The sequence below is a fragment of the Adiantum capillus-veneris genome, chromosome 16 (assembly GCF_014529385.1).
Source record: "Adiantum capillus-veneris isolate H3 chromosome 16, ASM1452938v2, whole genome shotgun sequence".
Taxonomy (NCBI): domain Eukaryota; kingdom Viridiplantae; phylum Streptophyta; class Polypodiopsida; order Polypodiales; family Pteridaceae; genus Adiantum; species Adiantum capillus-veneris.
The window spans coordinates 150,112,889-150,133,262 of NC_140946.1; the positions used below are offsets into that span (position 1 = coordinate 150,112,889).

The 20,374-nt window shown below is 42.8% G+C and overlaps 1 protein-coding gene across 3 annotated transcripts in view; it reads left to right on the forward strand.

Moving 5' to 3' along the window:
• LOC147440061 (uncharacterized) overlaps positions 1 to 8,911 on the forward strand; it is a 44,900-nt gene extending 35,989 nt beyond the window's left edge. For 2 of the 3 annotated variants that reach the window (XM_086485743.1, XM_086485741.1), the window contains exons 2-5: positions 76 to 226; positions 300 to 393; positions 8,061 to 8,147; positions 8,420 to 8,911. In XM_086485743.1, coding sequence (XP_086341869.1) covers positions 76 to 226; positions 300 to 393; positions 8,061 to 8,147; positions 8,420 to 8,557 — 470 coding nt within the window. In that variant the 3' untranslated portion in view covers positions 8,558 to 8,911. The remainder of the gene's footprint in view (positions 1 to 75; positions 227 to 299; positions 394 to 8,060; positions 8,148 to 8,419) is intronic. The other variant, XM_086485742.1, reaches the window with a different exon arrangement.
• The last annotated feature ends 11,463 nt before the right edge of the window (positions 8,912 to 20,374 follow it).

Below are 20,374 nucleotides of genomic sequence, written 5' to 3' on the forward strand. Positions count from 1 at the left end.
ATCAGAGGTGGTCATATATCACACAATAAAGCTCATATATTTTATAATGGTGGTCTTATTCTTTGTACGGGACAGGCACAATTACAGGCAATTGTGTACCCATTAAGCAAGCATTAGTCAGTAATTTGCCGAAATCAAAGTTATGGCTTCCAAAGAATGAGAGAATTCTCTTCGTAAAACAGGGCCTCCAGCAAAAGTGTCAGCTTCTTGTTCAAGCAAAGTATAGGTGAGCTTTTTGGTAGATGTGCTTCACTTTTGCAAGCTCTTTATAACTGCATCACCTCCCCTATGGTTTGCAGTGACGGGAAAGGTGGTGGAGCTGGTGACTTTGTCACTGGATTCGTTCTTGGTGGAGTAGTTTTTGGTGCCCTCGGCTATCTGTTTGCCCCACAAGTAGGTGTTGGTGACTGAGCATGCAGTGATTTGATAAAGGTTGAGAACAACATGATTTAAGCTTTGAATCTATTGTAAGTATGCAGTGTATTTGTTTTTAACTGTATCATAGTTTAGCAACCAAACCAAACCCCCCCCCCCCCCCCCCCCCCCCCCCCCCCCCCCCCCAATCCTCCTCCTATTTACCTGAGTACTTGTTGTCACATACGAACTCAGAAGGTGAAGGTGACATTGGAGTTTGACCATCTACCACCTATAAGCATGCTCCATGACAAAAGATGAAATTATCAATGAAGGTCCCTTCAACGATAAATTTGAGCATGAATTTCTGTTTCTCTTGATTCACAAAGAAAACGTGAACCTAGTGTGTGTGCTCCCGTGAGTGAGCTTGCACGCGTGCACACTTCCCAGTTGGTCCCTCTCTTATTTTCTTCTCTTAAATCGCGTTTTTCCTGCATGTAATCACTCGAGTTGATGATTGAGACAGTAAACACTGGCTGAGGGTGCCTTGGGGGTTATTAATCGGGAGACGCAAAGTTTTGCCTTGATTTCTAAGCTCATTGTTCGAGGTTTCTTCCCGGCAATGAAACTTGGAAAGTCTTTTTGCATCATGATGTGACACACATGGTTCCCAGATATGGTGCGATGGATGCCAGTTACTGGCCTCACTCAGTCTGCTATAGCTTTATAGGTGCTCCATTGTTCTTTCCTCACTGCTCACCCCGCTTGTAGATGATTTGGGTGAAGATGAGGACAGGTCTTGTTCTTAGCCACCTGGGACCCTCCCGGAATTTAAGCATCAGCCATTGATCGGGAGCCCCTCTGTTCAGGATTTCAAAGGGGCGGCAGTAAGGGTGCGGACTCGTATCGATTGGGCTGGATGGGACAGAGAGTCTACAGCATCTCTTGCTGAGTGGTCACGTCATCGTTGTTTGGATGCACAGCTCAGTGCTAATGAGTTTGGTCTGGGCAGAGGGATACATACTTGGATTGCAAAGATTGACATTGCTCTATTGCAGCAGCAAAGTTTGGAGTGTAGGAAGACACGAATGGAATCTTGGCTGGATGCTGGTCTATCTCACGCCCTCATGTAAAGATTTTGGTCCTTCCTTTGGGATCTGCGGATCAGCCGCCATATACTCTTACTTCATGTGATTGATGGTTCATGCTGGCTTGCTAGTGGGGACATGGGCTGGCAATGTTGTCTATGATCATATTTACTTATGCTACACCCTATTTGTAGATGAGAACATTAGTCACTACCTCTGGGTTTGCCCACCTGTGCATATGGTCTGGCATGCAGTTTGTGCCCTGCTATGTCGAGTGGTCGTTTGCACATGTTTTGTCTCTTGGGGCTTGGTTTGTTGCCTGTTATAGTTCCCCTTACTCTTGAGGGGGAGGGAGATACTCCAGTGCACCGAAATTGGTTTCTGACATGTTGCCAGATACTATGTATGCTTTTGAGTCTCACCCTTGCGAGCTGATTTTTGCTATTGTGGTTGCCATCACTTTATGGATGATTTGGGAGGCTAGATGCTTGCTTGTTATAGGTGGTCAACCTTCCACTTCTACGAATACACTTACTGGTATTTGAACTGAGTGAGTTCACCCGAGAGAGAGAGAGAGAGAGAGAGAGAGAGAGAGAGAGAGAGAGAGAGAGAGAGAGATTGACTGATTTTATTATCGTCCTCGGAGGTCAAAATGACCTATGGGACCAAAGTTACATGTGATGTAGTATGTGTATGGCTGATGAGTGACTCGATGCTCCAAAATTGTGGTGATGAGAGTCACAATGGAGAGCCCACCCTGTGACTGGGAGAGGAAAGTGTGTAGGTCTAAGTTATGGCTGAAAATGTGAGAGAAGCAAGTTCGGATGTGACCAAAAGCTGAGCACTCTAGTAGTGTATGGTACTCCGACTCTCGAACTTGCAGTGAGCATAATGTGCACAGTCGATTTGACTCTTCTCCATTGCCCCAACGCCCTATCTCGCATCGAAGGAAATGGGAGCTAAGTCGAATGGCTGCGATAGTGCTTATCGCCGACAATGGCATGTAAAGTGTGACTGCGGTTTTCTCTTTCAGCGAAGAACATAGTTTTGTAGTTGGTGGCAATATGGGTGGTGTATTGTATGAAGCGTGACCCACCGGATTTCTCCCAAGCCGTAATACATTGGCGTTGTAGAAAAGCTTCATTCACTTGGGAGTCAATTGAAGCATCATGTAGCAAGTGTAATGCATCCCATCTCCCAAACCACTTCTTTATCTCTTGCATCCATCCCGTGCTCAAGATCTTGCTTTTATGCGTTGAACTTTTTTGCTTGCTTCCCATGCAATTGTAGGAAGTCGATGTGAGGGGTTTTGACGCATCTTTATCATGTACTCCACAACCCTTTCCATGCCCATAAATTCAATTGGAAGAGATCCCGACTCAAGAAGTAGGAGCATATATGGTGTTTGTGTCTTAACTTGGAGAAAGTTTGTAAGAAAACGCTTTTGGACATTCTCAAACTCTTTTCAAGTAGACTTGGAGATGCTCCCGCCCCACACTTCAACTCCATAAAGAAGAGTCTGTGTCACCAATGCATGAAAATGATACTTCTTGAGAATCCAACACTTGATGTTTCCCGCATTACATATGTTCTCAAATGCATAATATGCTCTCTTTCCCGCTTCCAAACGACGCATAGCACATTCATGCCACTTTGTGATTGGACGGAACCTCAAGGCCAAGGTTCTTAAAGCTCTCAAGAACTTCAAGTGTCTCATTGTTGTACACAATGCATCGGCTCTCCTTATGGTTGGTTTTCACATGCATAACCTTTGTTTTGGATTCATTCACAATTAGCCCACTATGCAAGCAAAAGTTCTCAAGGACAACCATAAGCTTTTGTGTATCTTCTAAAGTGTGTGCTAGAAGCACTACATCATCCGCATACAACGTAAAGCATGATTACCGCATTGCAAATAGTGACCTCTTCAATGTCTTCTTCTTGCATAAAGTCAAGTTCCATTTGTTCCAATTGATCTATGCATAGACCAAAGAGAGTTGGTGACAACGGACATCCTTGTTTAAACCCCAATAGTGCTTACAATTTTTTTTGAAATTTCTCTTCCCATGCGCAATTGACAAATCATCTTCTCATAGATTTGAGAAACCGCAAGCATAAACTTACTTGGCACTTGGAGTTCTTCCATCCTTCTCCACAAATTGTTACGTGGAATCATATCAAAGGCTTTCTTAAAGTCCACAAAACAACAATACAATCGCTTGTCTTTCAACCGACTTTCCTCCATGAGAATTCGAAGAGTGACAAGATGATCAATGGTGCTATGGTATCGACGAAAACCCGCTTGTTCCTTTGCACGCTTGTTATTTTCTTCAGCCGAATCACTGAATTTCATCTCCATTATGCACTCAAACAACTTTGCTATAAGAGACCCAATCATTAGTCCGGTAGTTGTTTATATTCTTTACATCCCCTCCTTTATTCAAAGGCTTAACCCAATTAGTACTTTAATCATAAGGCATACCATGTTGAAGTGCAAGGTTGAACATATCACACATCTACTCGGGTAAAATCTCCCGTCCATTAATCATCTCCGGCTTGATACCTTGAAGATCTCTCGCTTTGTGAGTGGCCAACTTTTCAAGCCCGCCGCATACATCCTCAATAGTAAAAAAAGAGGGCATACATGGGAGTGAACCATAAAATGGCAATTTTTTTAGCATTTGCTTGCTCATTTAATTGCCTACAATGTGTGTACATATCCACAAGACTCAAGCTACCAAAATTCTCAACCCTCTTGTCCCTCAAGTTTCTCCAAAATCTTCCACATACATGTGCTTTTTTTTGGACTTGAAAGAGTTGTTGCTTTACTTCTCATCTTCTTCTCTTCTTTTGAATCAATGCCTTGTATGTATGCGAATGACTTTGATAGTTGTCTTTGTCCATAGTTGCATCAAGCTTTATCAAGGACTTTCGAGCATTTTGACATTCTTTATCAAACCACCTTTTGCGTGATCTATCTTTGTTGATTCCATGGAGATGCTTTATGGCAAAGCATTCTTCGACATAAGAACAAATAACTTTCTTGAAAGCTTCCCATTTAGTTTCCAATGGTGCATCATATTGAAGCTTTGTCATCCATAACTTTTGATCAACCATTTCAATGTATATTGGTGCCCGTTTGAAATCTATACATAGTGATAATTTCTCTTTCCTTTGGCTGAGATTATCATGCTTAGTTGCTTCTCCACATGAAAGGTCAATACATAAGATCCGATGGTCGGATTCCGGGGTCCATTGGCCAAACATAAAACTCTTAATGCGATACATGATGGCTTCGGAGAGTAGTACATAGGCAATTACATTGTCTCCATTATGTTTTCTACATGTAAATCCATTGGTTCTACTCCACAAAGATACACCATTGGCAATGAGTATACCCGTGCTATTACACCTGTATAAAAGTAACTTTCCATAGTGATCCGACTCTTTCTCATCCATTGAAGTACGATCATATAAGTGAACTTCCTTCAACTCCCTTGAAATGTATGGCATATCAAATTGTTGAGTATCATGTTGTAATGTTTTTGTGCGAGCATTCATATCCCCAAATACAATAACAACCTTCACCTTTGAAATAAGCAATATCCTCTTCCTCCTTTTATGCTTGCATGGATAGAGATCAGCCATACATAACCGGCTACAAAAATGGGTGCTCTTTTTGGTGTCATAATCTTCAGCCATACATAACGTTTGTACTTGTCATCGTTTACAATTGATACAAAATCTTTCATCCTTTCTTAACCATACACGCTATCCCTCCTTGTCCTCTTCGTTGCTTGAGATTCTTTGACCACATCAATTATTGTACATTGTAATTCTCCAAGCCGTTAATCCTTTGTATATCATGCTCCGAAGTTTCAACAAGAAGTACATCGGCTTTGCTTGTTAGTTCATCAATGTTAACCTCCGCATTCCATGGGTATCCATTACAATTCCAAAAGCATATTTTCAGTTGTAACTCGGTCTCATAGGTCACGCATCCCTATTTGCTCGAGGGACTTGTTTCCTCTTTCGGCACATTTTCTTCATGAGAGATCTCCTTGTTTTTCTTATTCTTTTCTTGATATGCCTTGCGACGCATATTTTGTTGCTTAATGGTGCGATCTTCACATATAAAACATTTTGTATCTCTCAAATAGATCCAACTATTATCAAGGATAATCTTTCGCTTGGTCTCATCCGGCATGGTGCATACAATTGGCCGTTCTCCCGAGCGAGGAGCTCCTTGCTTCCCCACTCTATGTGCTCCATAGACCATAACTTCGTACATGCCAAAGTGGGTTTTGAAGAAATCTTCGATAACAATGGCAAGAGAAGGAGGTGTCTTTAACTTCTCTTCGGGAATTTCATGGATAACAATGTTCTTGGAACGTCACTCCCATTCCTTCAACTCCACCAGATCCACATTTTCAACATTCTTTCTTTGAGCCATAGCTTGTATGAGTGAGGAATTAGAAACCACATTGCTACCACATACATCAGCCAAAGTCTTGTTTGTGCATACATTTTTCATGTCGCATACATCCCGGCTCATGGTGTCAAATTTCTCCTCTTTCAATACATGGTCATGCTCTACTTTGCTCATCCGCTCCTTCAAAGCATTCAAGTCCACAACAGAGCGTTTAGATTTCTTGACTTCCTCTTCAAGCTGCATCAAACGTGTTGTTTGCATCTCAAGTGTCCTCTTGAGATCCTCATTCTCAACCACAAGTACCCTTAGTGTGCCATTCTCCATTGCAAGTGCTTGTAAGTCTTCGCCTTGTTTGTTTACAGTCTCTTGTAATGATACCAAGTATGCCATGATCATGGTTTCCGATGTCATTGGTTGGGTAGTTGTGTTGCTATCTCCACACTTCCGAGATTTTTGATCATTTTCCACAATGGTTGTGGACCTTGTTGAAGAAGCAGAACCCTAGTGAGTGCCGGAAGACATTGTATGTAAAATGAGAGATGAGAGTCGATTTTCCTGAAGCTGTTCACTTCAAAAATGATGCTATTGAAACGCCTTTCATAACTTTGAAAATCTGTCTTTACATCAATGCGTAGGGGGCTTCGTGCTCTTCGATTGAGGCTATAGATCACCCAAATTCGTAGTTCGGATGAAGAAGTTATGATAAAAAGAGTGAACTGTTGTCTACTAGGTCAAAAAACAACTGCGTTTTTTATATATAGAGAGAGAGATAGATAGATAGATAGATAGATTGTATTATCGTCCACGGAGATCAAATATGACCCATGGGACCGGATACAAAACTTTTCAGCAGCATGCTTATACGTGAAGACATGACATACATATAGGTTAAGGACTGAGGTCCATTGGGAGGATAAAAGAAAGAAACAAAAACTTAAGGGGGAGCAGTTGGGGGAAGAGCCCCTTTTGAAGTTCGAAACTCGTGGATGATAGCTTTACCGCCTCGATACACTGCCCATTTACCTTCTTTGCGGGCTTCAGACATCTTCTTGAGCTCATCCTTTTTCATTTTAAGTTGATTCATGGTCAGCTCCTCAATAATCCAAAGCTTGGTTCCTTTAAGGAGACGGGATTGACGTAAAAGCTTCATCCGCTCCTCTTTGTTATTGAAAGTAAGGACACAATGCTTGGGACGCACATGTTGATGTGTATCATTGATCCAAGCGACGGTCTCTGGCTTGATGTTGACTGGCTCAATAATGTTGTTGAGTTTGGTAATTGCCTCTTCAAGGGTGTCCTCAACGGTGCACCATTGCGAGAGGAGCCCACCGATGTGGACCTTGAGGGCATTATCTTCTTGAAATTTGTGTTCGCAGAGCTCCTTTGTTACACAAGTTTTCACTTGGGCGATGGTTGTTGAGTGAGCTTGGCTAATCTTAGCCTCAACCTCCTTTACCTTGTCGGTTGTGAGGTTAACCATAGAATTGAATCGTTCTTCTAATTTGTTGAGGTGAGATTTGAGTTTAAAGTTTTCTTCCAAGACTTGATTGAGAGCTGCTTGAAGTTGCGTGATGCGATCGAGTTTGCTAGGGGCTGCCAGCACCGTTGCAAAACTCAGTCGTGTTTTGGTTGGGGTCTTTGGGGTAGTCATCCCTATGCTTTGGGGAGGTAGAGAGGTACCACTGCTGGATTTGCAAATGCCAAACGAAACCTTTGAAAACTTCGTGTGCCCTCTCTGCATACTTTTTGCTGAGGACCTGCTATAGTCAAGCCTACAGAGGCCACATCCTGCCGAGAGCCTCAATCCATTGCGTGGAGCAAGGTTGCAACCTAATGTTGATACCACCAAAGCGCCGTTGCCAGGCCCAGCCGGATGAACCTTTTTATGTGTTCAGGAAATGCACTTCTTAACTGCCTGTGGAGCGAGGTCGCAACCTACAGGCCTGTTGAGACCACCAAAACACTGTCGACTAGGTTGAGAGAGAGAGAGAGAGAGAGAGAGAGAGAGGAAAAGGGGGCGTGGAGGATGGGGTGGAGAGAGAAGGGGGGGGGGGGGGGTCGGGAGAGGAGAGAGAGAGAGAGAGAGAGGGGTGGGGAGTTGTGGAGAGAGAGAGAGAGAGAGAGAGAGAGAGAGAGGGGTGGGGAGTTGTGGAGAGAGAGAGAGAGAGAGAGAGAGTTCTGAGCAGGTAAACAATCTACTGTCTGCTGTTGAAAGAGAACTGGATTCAGCAAGGAAGCTGCCCAAGGGCTTAGATGATGATGAAGGCCTTGAGGTGAGACATGATTTATAGCTCTCTCGTGTGTCCATGAAAACGCATAACTGTGTTCTCTCTCTCTCTCTCTCTCTCTCTCTCTCTCTCTCTCTCTCAAAGACATTTGAAATCTGCAACGGTCATTTATTCTTTCTTTGATAGTAAGTTTGAGCAGTCTTTGCTGTTTTCACCACCTATTTATTTAAGTTACATCTCTTGCACTTCATGTATACTTAGTTAATGGCCGTCACTTTTTATTCAAGTAGTGACTTCATGAAGTACTTTGTGTGCAGAAGACTCGACGAAGCTTGAACGAGAAAATAGCACAACTGAATGCTGCAATTGATGACGTATCTGCTCAATTGAGAGCAGACGATAAGTCTGGTGGCCAACAAGCTGGAGGCACTACTGAATTTGAGTCTGCTGCATAGATTATTGGCTTGATAATCGGTGCACAGATTCTATATATAGTCGCTTTTAGGCAGGTCTGGTGAATTAAAAGACAGGTTCTTCCTGTTTATGTTAAAAAGCTTATTTTCTGTGGGCTAGAGGAAATAGAGTTGCTCCATTAGTGATCACCAACAATAAGCTCTACTACGTTCTATTGTTCAGCTTGCAATCACCGGGCAATTTGTAAGACGAAAATTTTGACTGCCAAGGTGGTGTAAGGCATAAAATGATCATTTATCTTAGTAGCCTTAGAGTGCAGAGTTTGCCATTCCAAGGACATGAGTTATGTTTCTTCATGGGTTTATTTGCAATTCAAGAGTTTCATCATTGATACTTGCAAGCATGCATGCAGGTTTAATATGCATCTTTGTCACTTTCATCTTCCTTCATTTCATATGCCACCATTTCCTTGCTTTTTGTCATCCTCAATGGTGGCAGTTGGTGATCAGAGTATTGGTCTTGTGGCAGAAAGGACGTGTCTCTCTCTCTCTCTCTCTCTCTCTCTCTCTTCCTTCCTTGCTCTTACATGCCCCAGTTCTCGCCCATCCTCTTGCGTGCCCCCCTTGGGCCGCCTGCAACATTTTGGCCTCTGCATGCTTGTCAGCACTACAGCCGCTTGCTACTTTCATTGTCTTGCTAGCGTAGCCCAGGACACTGCCACAGTGCATATGCTCCATTTGTTCGCTAAGCCTTCAAAACAGCCCACTCTTAAACATCTTTGAGAGAGAGAGAGAGAGAGATTTGAAAAGTCTGTAGAAGGGCGAAACCGGCCTATGAGACAAATTAGATGTACATCGATGTGTGTCCTCCAACCGGAAAAGGAAGAATGATACAAAATGAAACAAGGTGAAGACTTCAAGAAGGCAAACTTTTTTGTTGTAATAAATTGACTGATTATTAGAACACATTTAACATGTTAATGGTTTGTGTTCGGAAAAAATGTGTCTCAGCTTAATATCGTGTCCTTTTCAATTTCAAAAATGTCGATTGAGAGGAAGGGGAAAAGGAGAAATTCCGTAATAAAAAGTGTTAAAACTTGAAGTATAACTCTAGCTTTCTAAATTTTCCTCTTGGCAAATTCACGAAAAGAAAATTTGTATATCTAGAGAAATGATTTTTTCCAAACACTTTAATGGGGGGAGAGAGAGAAGAGAGAGAGAGACATGCACGTGCACACATACACTTTCAAGTCATTTCAAGCTTTATTATACTCATTTGAACATTTTTCTCATTCAAAGTTAATGTGATGGTGACCATTGGGGATGGTGAGGTGCAAAGAAGAATTGCACGTTTTCTCTCACTCTCCTATGCCCGTCTTGGCCAAAAACCATTGGTAGTGGAGTAAATGGGCGTATCCATTTAGAGTACATGGGTGTGGGATACTCTATCACTAGGGGTTATATGCAATGTTTATATGCTTGAGGTAGTACAATCATGAGCAAATGCATCCAACTAACTAGCTCCATTATGGGGATGTAGGATATGATACATGGATGGACTCGATGAGAGGACCGCCCGGATGAGCGTTGATGGATCGGCCATCATTTGGGTTCATCGCTCCTCAGCGGCTTGACGGTGTCAGGTCTAGATCTCTTGAATTTGTTTTTGGTGGAGTCTCGGAGAACAATATCCTATAGCCCGAGGCCACCACTTCTCTCAGCTTGTCTCACGAATGACCCCTCTTTGCTTGATTGACGAAAGTGTGAGTTGTGACTGTTTTTCTTCTATAGATGCTGTTGTCGAGACTTACAGTAATACCTCTACTTTGTATCTTTAGAAGGAAGTGACCAAACAATCGGTGATCTCTAGAGTCCATGATCTCTCAGAGAGTAGGGTGTTTTTGTGAATAGAGCCTCGGATGTCATTATATGCTCTATATTTATAAACAAAGTACTCCTCACTCTCCACCTCCTCTCTCCATACCCGATAGACCCTCTCTTCTCTGTGAGTTTCGGTAGCTCGGCCTATCTCAATCTCTATTCCGTGTGATGCTACTATGAGTTGACCAATCGCCACCTGTGAGCTATGGCATCTAGGTGTCCATGTAGCATGCTTGTTGGAGGAACCCATCATCTAGAATAGCGAGGAATTGACCTCTGTAATATGTCATCTTTGAAGGAAGATGAGGTGTAAGCCAGGTTCGTGTTGTATTGTTGCCATAAATCATAATTGAGCAACATTGTGTTCCTCTCACTACGTGAGAGGTCAATGAAGGGTAAGTCCGAGTCATACTGGAAGGGTGTAGTCTCTCCATACCTAGGCCCTTGCTTCGAACTACACACTGAGTACCATGACCTATTGTCTCTAGGCTCTTAGAGCTGTCTAGAGGCCTCAAAGGCTCTACATCCGAGTCTATGACAACATATAGCTTGGACATTTTATGTCCAATCATGATAGTCCTATAGTTCCCTGTGTCCAGGGTGTCACTAGATTTGTCAATAGGCATGATAGTGTGCGGAGTCCACTTATTCGGAAAGTCCTCCCCTACAACCTTGTTGAAGATGTGTGCAATCAATGGGGCTATAGTGGCAGCTACATAAATAAGGTTCTCACTTTATAGTATTATTTGATCAGCTGATTGTCGGTGCTATAGACGATGGATGGCCTTCTTCACCATCTCTGATGTAAAGGAGGAGGCACTCATGGGTTGATTCTTGGGTGGCTATGGAATAGGAGGTTGTCCACGATCTCATACAATCTCTTTGCATAATCATGCCATGCTTGTGGATCTTTAATGGGTGTAGTTGGTTTGAGCTCTCGAAGGGTGTGCCATGCGATCGCACTTTCCTTGCTCATGAATAAGTGGTATACCTGAAGCATTGAAGCTCCTATGTGTAATGGGAATGACCTATAAACTTTGAGAGTAGCGGCATTAGGAAAATTAGCGAAAGCACTTTTGTGAGATTACTTTGAGAGCATAGAGCGTAAACTTAATTGATGGTAGCAACATAAACAAAGTACTTAGTCAACTTGGCATGAACAATACTTTTGCAAGAGAGAGAGTTTAGAGAACATGACAGCAATTGAGGACCGGGTTTATGTAAAGCCGGTTCCCCCTCCAATAGGCATTTGTATTATAGATTGTCCCATCAATAGAGACTTGGTACAATACAATCTTTGTGTTCCTTGTGATCTAGGTGATGCAATGAAGATGGAAAACTTTATGCATCACCAGCATAGCATAAACTTTGCAAAAAACATTAATTATCCCAAGCCTCAGTCCCAAAGCCTCAAACACATTCGAAGGTGAAGAGAGTTAGCGGGGAATGAGGGTAGGGAAGAGGAAGAAGAAACATTCCATAGGAGAAAGAAGTAGTTCCGCACTTATCATCACTCTTCTTGCTAGCATACATAATAGCATAGTAATGAAGATGGAGAAGATGACAAGCTTATTGGATTTGCATTCTGTAACATTTAATGGCCTAATAACTTATGTGTAGCGAAAATTAGCATGAACATAGTGGGCATTTCATTAGGATAGATTCCTAATGAGAATTACAAGAGTGCTTGGGTGGAGAGAGCAACAAAAAGCATAACACCTAGTTAGATAGCATCAACAATACTTTCAAAAGAGAGAGAAATTAAGCTATTGACAACAGTTGAGGACCGGATTTGCATGGAGCCGGTCCCCCCTCCAAAAGGCTTTGTATTATGGTTTCTCCCATCAAGAGAGACATTGTACAATACAATTCTTTGTGTTCCTTCAAGACTAGCTAGTGCAATGAAGATGGAAGCTTCATGCACTAAGCAAAACACTTAATCAAACACAACTTGAATTATCCCCGTTCTCAGACCCAAGACCTCACACACCTTCGAAGACGGTGAGAGCTAGCAGGATATGAGAGTAGATTGAGAGAAAGAAGGAGTATCTTACGAGAAAGATGTACATCTCCTCACATAATCACTCATATTAGCATAGCTTAGCTTAGTAATTAGCTTGGTAGAGAAGATGAGCATGCATTGAAGCTTGGCTCTTGGTTGGATTTGCATCCACATGCCAAGAGAGTGTTGATGTAGGCTTCTATCGCACAAGCTTGGAGTAGGTGATGAGCTCTCCATTAAAGCTTGGGAGGAGATAGAGTATTCTTTCTTCACACATGGTCAAGTGTGAGTGTGTGTGTGTCAATACCAAGCAAAAATCAGCCCCCCCTCTCTCTTGGGCGAGCCCTTCCTGCTAAATTGGTCTGGCTTTTGCCTCATTGGATCTCCCCAAGTCAAGCCAATGGATGTTAAGCAGCATAAGTGATAGCCTTCTGACATGTGTCCCCCTTTCCCCTTTTGTGAGAGCTTTAGGTAATTAAATAATTAAACTAAACTCTCATTGGACCCCTTTGCCTCCTGGCCAATAGGAATCAGGCAAGCCATTGGGCTCCTGAATGCTCATTGGACCCCTTGGGAGACTGCCCAATAGTCTTCTAGGAGACTTAATTCTCATTGGTTTCTTTTATTAAATGTTTTTAAATTAATTAAACTAGATTTACTCTATCTTAATTCTCATTGGTCCACTTCAAGGGTCTTCCAATAGGAATTGGGCACCCCTTGTGGGCATCTGGCCTAGGAAGCTGACATGTGTCCCTAATTCCCTTTGTGTAAAGGGAGACTGTGTGTGTGTGTGTGTGTGGCTTTCTCTCTCATCCCCTACTAAATGGGCTCGCCCCCTCCTTTGTAGGCTTTGAAGAAGACTTTTGTACACACACTAAGCATCCAATTTTCCCTAGGGTTGACCTTTTGGACACAACGTTTGAATTTTGGAACCTTAGCATTTTGTGTTGGGGTATAAAGCCCAATGTGGTCGCCTAGGTAAGTGGGCGGGCTGCCAGGTATGTACACATATTCTTTTGTAAAAACCTAATAAGAACTCACTATGCTCTACACATTACAGTAGAGCGAGTTCACCATATCGTCGTGCTCTTCTTCTCGCACTCTCTCTCCCGTCACACTTCCGCTCGTACTCCTTCAACTGGTATCAGAGCTCAGATCGAGGCTCGGGGCAGCACTGCAGGAGGCTAGAGTCACCAACTCAGATTGGAGTGACATTCGACAGGCGAAGACACGGCCCCAAATCTCGTGGGAGAGCCCGATGGACTTGGTGTTGTCAGAATTTCATTCTGAGGTCATCTCGGCCACCGTTCGGCTTCGACAAAGGTCTACGCAGGCCATTTTCGACTACGTGGTCTCGACGGGTGCAGATCCGACTCTGCAAATTTGGGGTTTTCGGCCTACGACTGCAGGTGCCGAGGATATCGAAACTCCCAGAGTGTTGATTTGTGGCTGTCTACACATCGAAGGACGGCTCACAGTTCTTGGAGGCGTGTCACATACGACACGGGCGCATCAACACACAGACTGTAGGCGACATCCACTAGTTCATCAGGTAGCTTGTGTTTGCTGCTTGATATTCCAGATTTCATCCTGACGTTGCAGGTACTTCCACATGGGATGTATTGTCAGAGATGATGTATGCCTGTTGAGGGTTTGCTGGCTGTGAGTCACGCAGCAAACAACCGCCGCAGCGGTTACAGCATACAGTGGGAAATTTGTGGATGTATGACTTTGTGGGAAGTCTATGTACTGTCAGATTTACTGCAGCCTTTTTTGAGGGTCGAGTGAGGTTTTATTGAGCTGGGGGATTCTCGAATGTTGAGATCCTTTCGGTGATACAGGTCTTGGAGCGATCCCTCGAGCACCCTTAGATAGGCAGCTAGGATGTATTGACTGTGAGTTAGACAAATGGGATTGCATCTTTGCTTTACTGCCATTGAGGCATTGTCGCAGTCTATGCTTACAGGACAGTGACAGGACAGTCAGAGACAGTAGAGGTGCAGGACACGTTTACCCACAGCTTACAGTGTTAGAGAGACAATGGTTTTTTTTGAGCTATTTTTGGTCTGTTTTTAGTACACCGAGCCATTTTACAAAGGAGACTCTGCCGAAATTTATGCAGAATCTGAAGCTTTCTTGGTTCATTTGACAGGTTGATATTGGTTCAGAGGTCAGTTTACAGGGGAAACTTTGCCGAATTTTTCCCAGGAAAGTAAACCATTGTGAAGCGTAGCTATGGTTGGATCACAGGACACTGCTCTTTACTATATCAAGAAGCTGGATGGAACCAATTTCCCATTGTGCAAGAAGCATATTTGGCACGTGTTGGTACAAAAGAAGAAGATAAAACCTATAAAGCTCAAGGGGATAAAACCAGAAGATATGGACAAAGATGAATGGAGCGAAATGGATGAATTGACACTTTCTACCATTATGCTGACTTTGGCAGAAAGCGTTTACTTCAATGTAGCAGACGAGATGTCGGCTTATCAAGCATGGTTAAAGCTGAGTGATCTTTATGAGAAGCAGAGTGCAGCTTCACAGGTATTGTAACATTTAATGGCCTAATAACTTAAGTGTAGCGGAAATTAGCATGAACATAGTGGGCATTTCATTAGAATAGATTCCTAATGAGAATTACAAGAGTGCTTGGGTGGAGAGAGCAACAAAAAGCATAACACCTAGTTAGATAGCATCGACAATACTTTCAAAAGAGAGAGAAATTAAGCTATTGACAACAGTTGAGGACCGGATTTGCATGGAGCCGGTCCCCCCTCCAAAAGGCTTTGTATTATTGTTTCTCCCATCAAGAGAGACATTGTACAATACAATTCTTTGTGTTCCTTCAAGACTAGCTAGTGCAATGAAGATGGAAGCTTCATACACCAAGCAAAACACTTAATCAAACACAACTTGAATTATCCCCGTTCTCAGACCCAAGACCTCACACACCTTCTAAGATGGTGAGAGCTAGCAGGGTATGAGAGTAGATTGAGAGGAAGAAGGAGTATCTTACGAGAAAGATGTACATCTCCTCACATAATCACTCATATTAGCATAGCTTAGCTTAGTAATTAGCTTGGTAGAGGAGATGAGCATGCATTGAAGCTTGGCTCTTGGTTGGATTTGCATCCACATGCCAAGAGAGTGTTGATGTAGGCTTCTATCTCACAAGCTTGGAGTAGGTGATGAGCTCTCCATTAAAGCTTGGGAGGAGATAGAGTATTTTTCCTTCACACATGGTCAAGTTTGAGTGTGTGTGTGTCAATGCCAAGCAAAAATCAGCCCCCTCTCTCTCTTGGGCGAGCCCTAGCTGCTAACTTGGTCTGGCTTTTGCCTCATTTGACCTCCCTAAGTCAAGCCAATAGGTATTAAGCAGCATAAGTGATAGCCTTCTGACATGTGTCCCCCTTTCCCCTTTTGTGAGAGCTTTAGGTAATTAAATAATTAACTAAACTCTCATTGGACCCCTTTGTCTCCTGGCCAATAGAAATCAGGCAAGCCATGGGGCTTCTGAATGCTCATTGGACCCTTTGGGAGACTGCCCAATAGTCTTCTAGGAGACTTAATTCTCATTGGTTTCTTTTATTAAATGTTTTTAAATTAATTAAACTACATTTACTCTAGCTTAATTCTCATTGGTCCACTTCAAGGGTCTTCCAATAGGAATTGGGCACACCTTGTGGGCATCTGGCCTAGGGAGCTGACATGTGTCCCTCATTCCCTTTGTGTAAAGGGAGCCTGTGTGTGTGTGTGTGTGTGGATTTCTCTCTCATCCCCTACCTTTGGGGCTCGCCCCCTCCCATGTAGGGATGTGCAAAGACTTTTAGGGCACACACAAAGCATCCAATTTTCCCTAGGGTTGACCTTTGGACACAACCTTTGAATTTTGGAACCTTAGCATTTTGGAAGTCTTAATGGGCTGAACCTTAGGGTCTTTTTAGCCCATTGTTGCACATGGCTCTTTTGCAGATGGCCCCCCCTTTGGATCCCTATTTTCCCTCCTTTGGATCCCTACTGTGGCCGGTCTGCTAGCTTAACCAATATTCTAGCTTTTTTCTCCCTTGGCACTTCCCCACATTAAATGATCAGTTTAATATGAGAAAATCATTTAGGAGAATTAGATATTGATTATTATGACAGGTATACTGGCTTAAGAACCTTGTTGACTTGAAGGTGAAAGAAGGGACACCTATGTCCAATCATCTGAATGAATTCAACACAATCTATAGTCAGTTGTCAGCTCAAGGTGTCAAGTTTGATGAACCTGTTAGAGCTATGTTCCTGTTGATCACATTGCCGGAAAGTTGGGACAATTTTCGCACAGCTTTGAGTAATTCTGCACCTCCAGATGGTTTGAACATAGTAAGTGTAGAAGGAAGTCTGCTTACTGAAGAAACCAATAGAAAGACAATGGACAAAGGCAAAGGAACAGCCTTAGTTGTCAGGGGAAGCACCAAAGAAAAGTACAAAGGTGGAAAGAGGAATCAGTCTCGTAGCAAGTCCCGCAGTGCTAAAGGCAAGAGTGACATAGAATGCTACCATTGTGGCAAGAAGGGTCACATGAAAAGAGACTGCAGAGAATGGAAAGCAGAAAAAGGCAAAGAGAAAGTTGAAGTCCATGGTGAGAAGAACAAGTTCTCAGTGAAGATTCAAGAAATAAATGTGACAAACACTGTTGCAGAGGATGACAGTCTAGTATCAGGAGACATCTACTTCTTGAAGAATACAATGGACCTAGCTCTTCTTACAGCATCTGATGGAAATGCACTGAGTGACTGGATTATAGACTCAGGGGCATCACTTCATGTGTCTCCAAACAAGGAGTGGTTTACTTCTTATGTGACCACTAAAGATCATGTTCGGCTAGGAAATGGGCAGACATGTGAGATCTTAGGTGTTGGAGATGTTCAATTGAAGTTTCAGAATGGCTCTTCTTTCACGCTGAAGAATGTGAGACATGTTTCCGCAATTACAAAGAGCTTGATCAGCATAGGTTTACTTGATGATGCTGGCTACGTCACCACTTTTGGACAGAACATGTGGAAGATATCCAAGGGTTCTATGACAGTAGCACATGGAGTAAAGTCTGGAGGACTTTACATGATTTATGTATCAAATGTCTCTAAAAATGTAATCAATGTAACCGAGCAGCCGAACGTTTCTTTGTGGCATAGCCGGTTAGGACATATGTCCAAGAAGGGAATGGAAATCTTGTCTCGTTCTGGTTATTTGCCTGGATTTTCATTTAATGATTTTGAATTCTGTGAACATTGTCTATATGGTAAGCAAACACAACAGCCACATAAGCATAGAAGCAGTAGAAGAGATACACAGTTGGCACTTGTTCATAGTGATTTGTGTGGACCTATGCCTAACCTATCTCTAGGGGGAGCTTCTTACTTTATGACATTTATAGATGATTACTCGAGGAAAGTATGGGTTTACTTTCTCAAGCACAAGGATGAAGCGTTTAGTGTTTTCAAAACGTTTGTGACACTTGTGGAGAATCAGAGTGGCAAGAAGCTTAAATGCTTACGCACTGACAATGGTGGAGAGTATGTTTCAAAGGCCTTTCACGACTTTTGTGAGTCAAAAGGTATAAAACATGAGCTTACTGCTCCTTACAATCCTCCTCAAAATGGTGTTGCTAAGAGGATGAATAGGACCATACAAGAGAAGGTCAGAAGTATGTTGTCTAATGCACAGCTGCCAAATGGGTTTTGGGCTGAAGCTGTATCAACATCTGTTCATCTTGTAAATAGATCTCCTAGCAAGGTTTTGCAGAAGGATTCAGTGCCAGAGATGGTATGGTCAGGAAAAATTCCCTCATACAAGCATCTCAGAGTCTTTGGCTGTGAGGCATATACTCACGTTCCAAAGGAATTTAGGAACAAACTTGAGCCAAAGAGTAGAAAGTGCATCTTTCTAGGCTATGGTAATTCTGGTGAGATGGGGTACAGACTTTGGGATCCCGAATCCAGAAAGGTCGTCCACAGCAATGATGTTCACTTTAATGAATCCAAATATCATTCTAAACCAGAGAGGGTTGAGGAGATTAGAAGAGTTGTCTTCCAAGAAGATGGACCTGCACGTGCAAGACAAAATGTCAGGGCTCAAGAGGAGCAAGGGAAGGATAGAGTGGAACCACAGGTTGTGGCTGAGCCTGAGCCACCTATTGTGCGTAGATCTGGACGTGTCACGCGACCTCTTGATAGGTTTGTTCCATCTATGAACTATGTCATGTTGACTGATTGCAATGAGCCTTCATGTTACAAGGAAGCAGTGCAAATGAAGGACTCCGGGAATTGGCAATTGGCCATGCAGTCAGAGATGACAGCTCTGCATAAAAACGAGACATGGAAGCTAGTTAAATTACCACGGGGCAAAAAGGCTCTACCCTGTAAATGGGTTTACAGGTATAAGATCACAGCTCATGATAGTCGGCCAAAGTACAAAGCAAGGCTTGTTGCCAAGGGCTTTAAGCAAGAACAAGGCATTGACTTTGATGAAGTCTTCTCTCCGGTGGTCAAGATGACTACATTGAGATGCTTTCTTGCATTGGTTGCCATATTAGATTTGGTGTTGCACCAAATGGATGTCAAGACAGTGTTCTTGCATGGTGATTTAGATGTGGAAATTTACATGCAGCAGCCAGAAGGGTGTGTTGAGAAAGGCAAGGAAGATTGGGTATGCCAGTTGTTAAAGAGTCTTTATGGCTTAAAACAATCACCGAGGGCATGGTACCATAAATTCCACAAGTTTATGCTTTCTCAAGGCTACAAACGTAGTGAGTTCGATCATTGTCTATATACAAAGAAGGCTAAGGATGGTAGTTGGCTGATCCTTATTTTGTATGTGGATGACATGTTGATTGGTGGCAAGCACTTGGAAGAAATTTAAGCTTTGAAGTCAAAGATGGCAAAATCGTTTGACATGAAAGACATGGGTGAGGCAAGTCATATACTTGGTATGCGCATTGAGAGAGACAGATCAAAGAAGTTGATTTGGTTATCTCAAATAGAGTATATTGACAAGGTTTTGCAACGTTTCAATATGGAGAAGGGAAAGGCACTGAGTGTTCCATTGCCACCATATGTGAAACTTAGCAAACAAGATTGTCCTGTGTCTGAGGAAGAACATGCTGAAATGGATAAGATTCCATATGCGTCTGCAGTGGGTATTTTGATGTATGCAATGATTGCTACTCGCCTAGACATTGCATTTGCAGTGGGAGTAGTAAGTCGATACATGTCAAACCCAGGCAAGAAACATTGGGAGGCAGTGAAAGGAATATTAAGATACCTGAAAGCTACAAAGAGTATGCGTATATGCTATGGGAGTCAAGAGCTAAGTGTAAAGGGTTTTACAGACTCAGATTATGCAGGTGACTTAGACAACCGAAGGTCTACGTCAGGGTATGTCTTTACATTGGCTGGTGGAGCAGTATCATGGCGTTCTAGATTATAAGATTGTGTTACTCAGTCTACTACAGAGGCTGAATATGTTGCAGCATCAGAGGCATGCAAAGAATCAATTTGGCTTAATCGACTAGTAACAGATTTGGGAATCAAAGAAGAGATGCCTGTGTTATATTGTGATAGTCAAAGTGCTATACAATTGGCTCGCAATCTAGTTTATCACTCAAAGACAAAGCATGTGGATGTGAAGTATCATTTCATTAGGGAAATGCTCGAGGATAAGCAACTTCAGCTTGTCAAAGTTCACACCACAGAAAATCTTGTTGATCTACTTACAAAAGGACTTCCCTCAGAGAGCTTTGCGCATTTTCGCAAGCAGTTAGGTGTAGGGTAGTACATCACTTCTCTACATCTCTTGTATATTAGCTTGTATAGTAGCTTCTCTCACACTTAAAGTACCACATTGGACTTTAAGTGGGAGGTTGTTGGGGTATAAAGCCCAATGTGGTCGCCCAGGTAAGTGGGTGGGCCGCCAGGTATGTACACATATTCTTT